This window comes from Pseudorca crassidens, chromosome 10 (genome assembly GCF_039906515.1).
Source record: "Pseudorca crassidens isolate mPseCra1 chromosome 10, mPseCra1.hap1, whole genome shotgun sequence".
Lineage (NCBI taxonomy): Eukaryota > Metazoa > Chordata > Mammalia > Artiodactyla > Delphinidae > Pseudorca > Pseudorca crassidens.
Window position 1 is genome coordinate 68073134 of NC_090305.1, and position 10722 is coordinate 68083855.

Genomic DNA, 10722 nt, shown 5'->3' on the forward strand with positions numbered 1-10722 from the left:
CATGTTCAACGCAGGGAGGTCTATCTGAAGGTCAGTATGAGGTTACTGTGGACGGGTCAGTGCAGGCAACTTCTGAGTGGGAAAAGATCAGTGCCTCAGAGTGGGCAGTGTGGAGCAGCCAGGAGGTCACTGTGGGTGGACTCCTAGTCAATGTGGGGTACGTCAGTGTGGGGAGAGAAGTCACGAGAAGAGCTGTGATGGAGCAGGCAGCTGGAGCAGTCAGGAATACGCAGCAGGACAGGGTAGCCAATGAGATGTGGTTGGCAGATGGCCAGGGTCCACTTACCAGTCCTTACAACCACAGAGGCAGGGGTCCCATCCACACCAGCCATACGGGCCCACACATGCACTGTGTACTCGGTATCTGGCTCCAGCCCATCCAGCTCAGCCACTGTGGCCTCCCCAGAAACCAACTGGGATTTCTCTGGGCCTAGGAGTGAGGATGAAGGTAGCTCTAGGACTAGCCAGATTCTGCCCCCCAATGTCCCACCTGGACCCCGAAGAAACCCCTGCTCCCATTCCACCCAGGCCTGCCCCCGACAACCTCCAAAACCTCTGGTCCCTTCCCAAACCCCTGGTGCCCACCGTGGCCTGAGTGCCAGGAGACCCTGTATCCTGTGGCACCAGGAACCCTGTTCCAGGTGATGGTGACAGATGAGCTGCTGACTTGAGTAACACGGACTGTCTTCACTGGGCCCAGTGGGTCTGGTGGAGAGAGGCAATGGGGAGTCTGATGGAAGAGGCAGTGGAGGGTCTGATGGGGGAGGGATGGGGGGGACATCTAATAGAGGAAGGCAATGGGAGTCTAAAGGGAGGCAAGGATTTGATAGCGGATGCAGTGAATGGATCAGATGGGGAAGGAGTGGGGGTTCTGACAGAGGGGATAGTAGAAATCTGAGGTGGCAGGTGACAGGAATCTGGGAGACCAGAGGGTCTGACAGAGAAGGTAATAGGGTTCCGACGGAGGACTAGGAAGCAGTGAGGGGGTCTGACAAAGAAGAAAAGTGTAAGTCTAAGAAGATGGTCAAGTCTGGCAGAAAAGGCAATGGGGTCTGAGAGATGAGGTGCTGGAAATCTGAGGGCAAGAAGAGCGGGGTGTTAGGGGACAGGCAGAGGAATCTGAAGAAGGCAGGGGCTTAAAAGGAGGCAAGGGAGACTGAAGGGGGAAGCAGGGCCTCTGAGGGAGGAGGCAGTGGGGATCTAAAGGGGGAGACTGGAGTTCTGTGGAGAAGCAAGGGTCTGAAAGGGAAGGCATGGGGGTCTGAAGGGCCACTGGAGAGAGAGAGCCAAGGGGCTGGGTCAGGCCCTGACCAGTTCGAGCCACGGTGATTGCAGGTGGGCCCTCCTCTCTCTCTCGCAATGCCGACACAGCCACCTGGTAGGAGGTTCCAGGTCTCAGCCCCATGATATCTGTGGCAGTAGACTCTGAGGGCAATGTCTTGCTGGACTCCAGACCTAACGTCAGAGAGAAATGTTGGCATGGCTCCTGCCTGCCCCTTGGTCCCCCATACCCTGATCGTTCCCTTCAGCAACCCTCCCGCACATCCCACACTGACCATTGTCTGTCCTCCAGCTAACCCGAAATCCACTGGCTCCAGGCACAGGTCCCCAGGCCACCCTCACTCGTGTTGCGTCTGACGCCACTACCTGCAGCCCTGGGATGGCAAGTGGGGTTTCTGGCTCTGGGGATTAAAGATAGAGGTCAGGGATCAAAACCAGGACCAGAGTGAGTCAGGCAGCTGTCCCCCACAGCCCTCCTGCAGTGCTCACCCCTGCGAACAGTGAGGACGCTGGCACCACCCTCTCGGGTGCCTACTCGAGCTGACACCCGCACTGTGTAGCTCAGCCCAGCCCGGACGTCATCCAAGTCAAAAGCTGTCTGACTCCCAGGAAGCACCAGGCTCCGCTCGACCCCTAAGGGAGAAGGCAGGATAGGCAGGCAGGGGTCAGTGAGAGATGGGAATGTGGGATGAAGGTGCTCAGTGATGGACAGAGATACAAGATGAAAAGGGTCAGTGGGCGCAGGACAGGAATAAAGATGCAGACATAGAGAATGGACTTAAGGACACGGGGAGGGGGAAGGGTAAGCTGGGACAAAGTGAGAGAGTGGCATGGACATATATACACTACCAAACGTAAAACAGCTAGCTAGTGGGAATCAGCCGCATAGCACAGGGAGATCAGCTCGGTGCTTTGTGGCCACCTAGAGGGGTGGGATAGGGAGGGTGGGAGGGAGGGAGACGCAAGAGGGAATGGGGACGTATGTATATGTATAGCTGATTCACTTTGTTATAAAGCAGAAACTAACACGCCATTGTAAAGCAATTAAACCCCAATAAAGATGTTTAAAAAAAAAAAAGGGTCAGTGAGGGATGGGACATGGGACGGAAAGGTGTGAGAGATAAGGACAGGGGTAAAAGGAGTCAGTGATGCACAGCGACACAGGATAATGGGCCAGTGATGAATGGGGACACATAATGACAGGAGTCAGTGGAGAAGGACATAAGATGTAGGATGTCAGAAGTCAGCGGACAGCGACATGAGTTGACAGGTCATCGACAGACAGTGAGGTGGAGTCAGTATTGGATGGGGACATGGGAGAACAGTGGTCACAGCTAAGGTTATAGAAGGGCGGGGGTTGAGCTTGTGGTTGTGGAGAAGGGTGAAAGCCATGGCCAGGGAGGTGGGGCAGGGAGTGGAGACAGATCCAGATGAAGAGACAAGCAGGGTCAGGGCAGGGAGCAGACAGACCCTGTGATGGGGTCTGGTTCGGTGCCGTCTTGGGAGGTGGATGGACAAGGAGAGAGGAGGAGGCTGTAGAGACCCCGGAGTGGAGAAGGGCTGGAAAGGCTGGAATGGTTTGAAAGGCTGGAACTTTAGTGTGTGTACGGGTCTTGCTGTGTCCCCCTCACCCTGGATGCTGCGCACGGTGATCCGATACTCGGTGGCGCTGGGAACTGGGCTCCAGGACACTCGCACTCGCTGCCCAGGCAGCTCGGTGGCCTGTAGGTCTGTCACAGGGCCCACGGGCAGCTCTGGCCCTGTTGGACAGCACAGCCTAAGAGGCAGCCTGGGGCCCCTGTACCTTCCCCTCTCACTTGGCCGGGCCCACAGAGCCCTCACCAGGGGGGACCACAGTTGCAGGCGTGGCCACCTCGTGGCCCTCTAGCAGCGTGTAGAGTGTGAGGCGATACTCAGTGCCTGGTTGCAGCCCATCCAACTGGTAGCGGGTCACGTCAGAGGGCAGCACCACCTTCTGTGGCACCTCCAAGCCTGCAAGATGACAGGGTCAGGCCAGCTGAGGCCAGGTCTGGACCCAGCCTGCCCACCCCACCCTCCTGCACGGACCACTCTCACGCCGCCACTCCAGCCGGTAGCCACGGGCCTTAGGCACCAAGTTCCAGGAAAGAAGGATGGATGTGGGGCCCAGGATGATGGGACGCAGGGTCTGCTCAACAGAAGTGTCTGCCCAGGGCACATGGAGGTCAGTGGCCTCTGTGCCCTGCCAGCCTGCCCACCCAGCCTGAAGAAAGCACCCAGCCCTCTCACCAGTGCGGGCAGTCAGGGAGGTGGCAGGCCCCACGCTCCGGCCAAGCAGGGTGCTCACGGTCACCTCATAGTCTGTGCCAGGCTCCAGGTCACGCAGCAGCACTGACCCCTGCCCAGGGCCCAGCTCCTGCTGCTGCGTGGCCCCACCTGCACGGGGGGCACAGAGGGGTCAGTGGGTCTTGCAGACTTAGCACCCTACAGTCCTGTCTGAGGTGCAGGGACTTCCTTCAGCCCACACCTCTGACTCACCACTGAAGACCCGCCATGTCACGCGGTAGCCAGTGGCACCTGGCACACCCCGCCAGGCTACCAGGAGGCTGTGGGCTGTGGTGTTCTGGATGGTCAGCTCCAGTCCCTCCAGAGCAGCTAGGGGAAGGTCCCACCAGGGATTAGTGCGTCCAGAGTGGGGAGGGGTTACTGGGATGGGTGGTTAGGTGAGCAGGGTCAGAGGTTAGCAGAACTGCTCACTTGTCCAAGCTGTCCCACTCACGGCCTCCCCGATGCTGTTGGCGTAGAGGGCAACCACCGTCACTTGGTACTCAGTCAGTGGCCGGAGACCCTGCAGCCTCATGCTGGTCTCACCTGCTGGGACGCTCACCTGCCCAGGGTCAGAGGTCACTTCATCTTGGCCAGCTAAGTCCCCAGCCCTCCACCTACCACTGCTGACATCCTTACCTCCCGCCGTTCACTCGACAGTGGCTGTCCCAGCCCCGTCAGGGGCGTGTACTGGATCTTGTAGCCAGTCACAGGGCCACTGGCCGCTGTCCATTGTACTCTCAAGGATTGACTGCCTGGCTCAGACAGCACCAGGTCTCGTGGACCAGAGGTTGAGTCATTGGCTGGGAAAGGGGCAGTCAGGCAACCAGGCAAGAGAATCAGGGGTCAGCACTTATGGTACAGCACCGGGCTCAAGGGTCAGGAGCACATGGGATGGAATCAGCACTCCCAGGTTGGGGTTCGGGTCAGGGTCCAGGTCAGGGCACACAGGGTGGGCAGGAACTCACAGGGCAAGGCCACAGGCACGCCACCTGCACTTGTGCACACCCTCCGGGAAACAAGAGGCAGTAGCGTCCTCAAGATGTTGAAGTCGTTGACGAAGAAGAAGAAATCGCTGGTCGGCTGTGAGGCGATTCGCTTCAGCTCCTCAGGGTCGGCATTCTTGATCCCTGAGGTGATGCCCAATCAGGGCTCAGCTGCCCACATGCCCTCTGACTCATCCCTGCCCCAGCTGACCTGTCACCCCAGCTTGGTACTCACCCACAGCAAACAGCTTGACTCCCTGCCCCTTCAGCCTCTGGGCAGCTGTGTCCACCAGGTCCTGGGACTTCCCATCTGTGATGAGGATGCAGACCTGGGGCAGGTGCAGGGTCAAGTCAGGACTGCTTCAGACACTTACTTGGGGTCACCTTGGAAGGCATGGTAGGGTGAGAGATCACCTTGGGAACACCAGGTCGGGCCAGCTGGGGCAGAAAGACACGGTCAGCCACGTGGAGAATTGCAGCTCCTGTGCGCGTGTTGCCTCCCTTGTAGCTGATCTCTCGGATTGCACGGATCACATCACCTCCTGAGCCAAGCGCATCCAGGCCAAATTCTGTCCTGTGGGGAGGCGGGTGGCAGCAGGCTAGGAGTAAGGGCTTTTTCTGGTCCTGGCCTCTAAGAGGCCTCTGGAATGAGGGTTGTATCAGGCCCCCTTGAGAGTCCACTTGGTTCTGTGATTCCTACCTTCCATCTCTGAAGCTCCCAAGCTAACAAACTCCTTAGGTACCCAACTGTGTCACACCTGTGGCTGGGCCTGGGCAGGCCTGGACCCCTTGGGGCTCCCAGGCTCAGGTACCAGGATGTCTGGTTAACTAAATAATGGTAGGAAGAAGGGCCCAGTTATAAGCAGGTGGACACTGGCCAGACAGGGAGGCCCCCTGCTGAGTGAGAGAGGCTGAAGGCATCAGGAGGCTAGAACAAGGAGAGTCCAGCAGGCACAGGGCATCTCAAGTCATGGGTCCCCTTCTAGGCCTCTCCATCTCTAGATCAGAAAACACAGCTCCTATCTTTGGCAAGGCACTATTCAGAAGGGGTCTCAGATGTGAGGGCTGTACCTAGGAGATCCCTGCTTCTGTCTTAAGAAGATGTCCTGGCTGGTGGGAGGGGGGATCCTCTGGGTTCCCTAAAGCCTAACCTAGGGGTTTGGGGGCTCTCTGCTTCTTTCTGGGGGTGGGGTCCTGGTGGGTCCAGCTGTGGGGAGCCACTCACCGTGGGTCATCGCTGTACTGCACGGCAGCGAAGCGCACACCCTGTGCACCGGCTGCCCCGGAGAAGGGCAGCACCAGCCCCTCAAGGAAACCCCTCACTTCGCGGAAGTTGCTTCGGCCAATGGACGAGGAGCCGTCGAGTAGGAACACGATGTCAGCGGCGTAAAGGCGCGTGCAGCTCACTGGGACAGGGAAAAGCGATCACGATTTTTTCTTGGGGCCCACCCACCCCCTACCCTCACTGTGGTCCCCTGGGGCTGGGGAGGGGAGTTGGCCTCATTCACTGTGCAAACGGGCACAGGCTGGCTTGGGCCTGGGAGCGGTGGAGACAACAGAGGTGGGGCCTGGAGCGGAGTCTCACGCGGAGGACTAGTGGGGAGGGAGAGTCGCCGGAGCGGGTGTGGATCTGGGACTGAGGTTGGCGTCTGGGGACCAGCGCGGAGTGACATAGGGTAGGGGAGCCACGCACAACTGGATGCAGTTTGGGAGATGCAGTGTGGGTCGCGGAGGGTTTGGGGAGTCCAGGGAGAATTAGGAGAAATGCATAAGTCGAGGAGGGTGGGAGGCGGGATCCAGAATGAAGGTCGAGTGGAGTCGCGGGTGGCAGGGTGCAGTGCCCTGGATGGGGTCCTTCCCTGCCGTACCCACCTCTCTCCCTGTGCTGGGCCCACACTCGGGGAGCCCCTGCCAGGATCCCCGCGCAGAGCGCAGCCACCAGGAGCCGCAGCCTCATCCTGGGTGAGGGAAACGGTCAGCCAGGACCCCGCCTCTGTCCCTCAGCCTTGGCGGGTCCAAGGCCAGCATTCTCCCACCCCCAGTCCCGGTCTTGCCTGCCGGTCCGCCGGCTCCGATCGCCAGCCGCTGCTGCAGTCCCGCCGCCACGGCAGAGAAAAGTCCCTGATCCCGGGGGCGGAGCAGCGGGCGGGGACCCAGGCGGCCCACCCCCACCCATCGTCCCAGAAGTCGCCGCCCCTGCCACCCCTCCCCTGGACAGATGATCTGACTCCACTTAAGTGTAAAGACCCCCACCTCCCGTGGCTTCTGGGATTTCCCCAGGAGCTTCTCTACAGATGGATGTTGAGGGATCCCTCTCCAACCCCATCTAGGGTCAGAGATCTTGGCTGCTTTAGGTCAAACAGACTAGAAGTGACTGCTGGAGACCAGACTTCAGACAGGTTCCCGGGGATGAAAGACGCAGCAGGATGTTGGTGGGGTAGAAGATGCAGCTGGAGATGACTCACCACCCCCCTCCCCCCACCCCACCCCCACCTCCGACTGGGCTACCCAGACAAGCCCTCAGGCCATGAGTCCCGGCTGGCCTCTCCTGTGATTCAGCCATCCCTTTGTCTGTTGGGTCTCCTGTGTCCCACCCCAATCCCCTCAACAGGCAGAGCAGCCCCCAGCAAATGAGGGGCTCTAGGCTCATGCCAGGGACAGCAAGGCACCACTGGGCTGCATCCAAGTAATGCCCACCCCTACTTTGGAAGGGCAAGCCAGGAGGAGAAAATCTGTATTGTACTTATGCAGACATGTCCATCCCAGTGTCCTGGACCCCTTGCTGTGCTCTGAACCAGCCCCAGGCAGATGCCATCCAGCTGTGCCTCCAGGGAGGGGTTATCCATGTGTGGAGGGTAGACCACCCACAGTGACAGCTCATCTTTCAGGAATCCACCCCCTCCCGCCTATGCCCCCACTGGTGCGCCTGTCCTGCTCCAGCAAGGCTCCCCTACCCACACATTCTCATTTTGGCCCCTCAGAGTCCCCTCCTCCAACCTACTCTTCTTCTGCATTGGGTCTTCGTTGCTGCGCGTGGGCTTTCTCTAGTTGCGGTGAGCGGGGGCTACTCTTCGTTGCAGTGCGTAGGCTTCTCATTGCGGTGGCTTCTCTTGTTACAGAGCTCGGGCTCTACATGCGCGGGCTTCAGTAGTTGTGGCATGCGGGCTCAGTAGTTGTGGCACACGGGCTTAGTTGCCCTGTGGCATGTGAGATCTTCCCGGACCAGGGCTCGAACCTGTGTCCCCTGCATCAGCAGGCGGATTCTTAACCACTGTGCCACCAGGAAAGTCCCCAACCTACTCTTCTTGAAGACCCCCTTCCACCCATCATCTCTGCCAGGCCCAGAGGTCACCCTGGGCTCCTCCCTCCCTTCCTCACGGCCCTCAAGGTCCACCTGTGGTGTCCACCTTCATAACTACTCCTTCCTCACTCCTCTTCCCTTAACCAGGCTGAATTCCCGCCCATCTCCCTCAGCTGGCTTCTGTGATTATGGACAGTCCCCTCAACACAACTGCAGGCCAAGGACACTCTTTGTATATACGTATGTGTTCATTATAGGGGTTGATACTGAGATAGAGAGATCCTCCCAAGAGCAGGTCTCCTGTTTTTTTTAAGCCTGGAGAATACTTCTAGACTCACCACTGCCATAGGGCCCCTTCCAACGTGCCTGGCCCCCCAGCCTCTCCTGGGGCTCCACAGGCTAATGGGGGACAAAAGGGGACAGCACTTCTGTTAAACTTGTCTGCCTTGTCCTCTTCTAGGTATGGCCAGGTCTCTGGTATGGCCAGAGCTGGGGGCAGTGAGAACCATCCATACTGCCTGTTTTCCTATTGTCCAATAAGGCTTGAGCTACAGGGACAGCCCCAAATTATCATGAAGTACAGCACTGTGATCCACAGGGCCCAGAACCTTTTCCGTAGGTCAAGGTCTCTTCAGCCATGTCCCAGGACCCCCCAACCCTTTGAAATCTGTCCTTCACGTGAGGGCTGCAGAGAACCAGTCATGCTCTCATTACAGAGGCAGCCCCTGCCTGCAAGACCCTCACCTCTTCTTGTACAGCAAGGGTGGGTGAGAGCAGGGCAGAGCTGGCATATACAGTGCAGACATACATACACATTTGGGTCTAGCCTTTAGGGGAGACTGGAGGCCCAGCTGAGAGGGTGTTCAGGCAAACCTCATCAGAACCATGAGGGGTCCCCCAAAAGAAATGGCTGCCTGCTGTGAGGGGGTCACTCAAAGCGTGCTACGAGAGGCTGTTGGAGGCAGAAGCAAGGTTGAGGATGAGCACAGGTCTGGCGCTCGGGGGAGGCTCATGAGCAGGGGTGTGGCCTCCTGGCAGGCACAGTTAGGGACCAACCCCAGACACCAGCTCCCTCCATAAACACACTGGGGCCCTAGAGTTTTCTTTCTCCCTCCCACACTCCCCTGGACATTTCCTCCTCTGGCTTCGGTCACCACCTCTGCTGGATGGCACCATGTCTCCAACTGGGGCCTCTTTTGGGGATTCCAGCCCCACACATCTGTCTTGAACACCTCCAAATTTCTCAGAACCATGGCCAAAGCTGAGCAGGTCATCCTCCTCCAACCTGCCCCTCCCCTGTGGTACCCCAGCCCTGCTGGGGATGCTGCCCTGCTTGCGTCCCCTAAAGCCCACTCCAGCTCTTACTATAGCTGTGGTATCTGCTCTGCCACAGAGCTGCTCACCAGAACCGCACAGAAACCCACCCTGAGTCCCCAGGCTAACTCTCAGCTGAGCAAGTCACTTCTCTTCCCGTTAACTTCCAATACACCTCCCCCAGCACGCCTCCAAAGTAAAGATCAAATTCCCTGGCTAGGCATGCAAGGTCCGTTAGGACCAGGTCACCCGCTCGAGCACTCTGTGTCTAGCACACCTGTAGCCTTTGAGAGTCAGGCCTGGCCTTAGCAGAGAAATCAAGCCCCATCCTCCAGGAGCTCAAACTTGGGACAACACGCTTGGCACTTGCTGTTCCCCAGCCTGGATATGCTGTGTCTATAACCATTCAGGGGTGGGCCTGTCAGGGTTCTGTACTGTCCAGCAGCTTCTCTCCAGCTGTTCACAAAGTAGGATGACCTGAGTCCCCCAGCCTTGGGTTCTAGAAAGCACTTGACAGTTATTTCCTAATTGACAACTTGTGGCAACAAACAGAGCTGAAGGGAAAAGCACTGGGGTGGAGTGGGAGCAAACTGAGGGCTGTTTTGGCCACTGCAAGGCTGGGATGCTGGGGCACTTCTGAATAGCCATCTTCTCAAGAAACTCTGTCCCAGAGCCCTGTCCACAAGTGCCAGCAGCACCTCCCTCACAGCAAAATTGGGCCCCACACTTCCATTCCCCCACTGGGATCCCAGGGAACCTGACTGTGGAAGGGTTGGGGGGCACAGGAAGAGGGGCCCACCTGCCCACCTGCCTTGGGGACCAGAGCCCAAAGGTGGCAGGGGGACTAGACAGTTGAGAGCTCCACCAGGTCCTCAGGGAGATGAGGAGGGGACTGCCAGGCCAGCAGCTCAGACTTGCCTGGGACAGACCAAGTCTAGGGAGGGGGCTCAGGCCCCACTGAGCTCAGGAATATTCTTGGAGCCTGAGTCAGCGGCAAATCAAGGCAAAGGATTCTTGCCTTGCCTGTCCAGGCAGCAGTTAGAAACCAAATGGGAACACTATGCCCCAGGCTATCCTCCTCCCAGAATCCAGAGTAAACATATAAAGGAGGCTCCCTCAGGGACATTCCTTGGCCTCTCCTGGTCCGTCTAGGGTACGAGGGTCCACCGGAGGGAGACCGCACAGGACCCACAGCAAGGGGCTTCCCACCTGAGCCCCCTGAGTTCCCAGGCTGGGACCTCTACCAGGGCAAAGTCTGGGCCTGCAGTTCCCATGGCCTCCCACACCTCACTCTTGGGACAGATTGGCTAAGAGCATCGCCCATGTGGCTAAGTGGAAACAGCTGGCCTCAGCTCCCTGCAGGCATCAAAGGCTTCCGGCCTCTGTGCTGCAGCCCCACGCTTGCCCCTCGCTAAGGACACATCAGCCTGTGGGAAGGCAGAAGGATCTAGGAGATGCAGAACCGGGAGGAAGTCCCTGCTCCCCAGTCCACTGCCCAGTGGACCCCATGCCAATGCCAAGAGAGGGACGCAGCAG

General features: G+C 58.6%; 1 protein-coding gene across 5 annotated transcripts in view; it reads right to left on the reverse strand.

The window, feature by feature from the left end:
• The window catches only part of COL7A1 (collagen type VII alpha 1 chain), a 33735-nt gene extending 25110 nt beyond the window's left edge, over positions 1 to 8625 (reverse strand). For 3 of the 5 annotated variants that reach the window (XM_067754239.1, XM_067754240.1, XM_067754237.1), the window contains exons 1-18: positions 6626 to 7030; positions 6444 to 6529; positions 5797 to 5977; positions 4986 to 5145; positions 4807 to 4900; positions 4554 to 4715; positions 4225 to 4388; positions 4018 to 4147; positions 3799 to 3915; positions 3550 to 3696; positions 3349 to 3465; positions 3124 to 3273; positions 2913 to 3041; positions 1771 to 1914; positions 1557 to 1682; positions 1312 to 1455; positions 586 to 705; positions 287 to 430 (exon numbers count right to left, since the gene is read on the reverse strand). In XM_067754239.1, coding sequence (XP_067610340.1) covers positions 287 to 430; positions 586 to 705; positions 1312 to 1455; positions 1557 to 1682; positions 1771 to 1914; positions 2913 to 3041; positions 3124 to 3273; positions 3349 to 3465; positions 3550 to 3696; positions 3799 to 3915; positions 4018 to 4147; positions 4225 to 4388; positions 4554 to 4715; positions 4807 to 4900; positions 4986 to 5145; positions 5797 to 5977; positions 6444 to 6529; positions 6626 to 6747 — 2437 coding nt within the window. In that variant the 5' untranslated portion in view covers positions 6748 to 7030. Of the gene's footprint in view, positions 1 to 286; positions 431 to 585; positions 706 to 1311; positions 1456 to 1556; positions 1683 to 1770; positions 1915 to 2912; positions 3042 to 3123; positions 3274 to 3348; positions 3466 to 3549; positions 3697 to 3798; positions 3916 to 4017; positions 4148 to 4224; positions 4389 to 4553; positions 4716 to 4806; positions 4901 to 4985; positions 5146 to 5796; positions 5978 to 6443; positions 6530 to 6625; positions 7031 to 7572 lie in introns of those variants that run through there. The other 2 variants (XM_067754238.1, XM_067754241.1) reach the window with 2 other exon arrangements.
• Positions 8626 to 10722: the final 2097 nt, after the last annotated feature.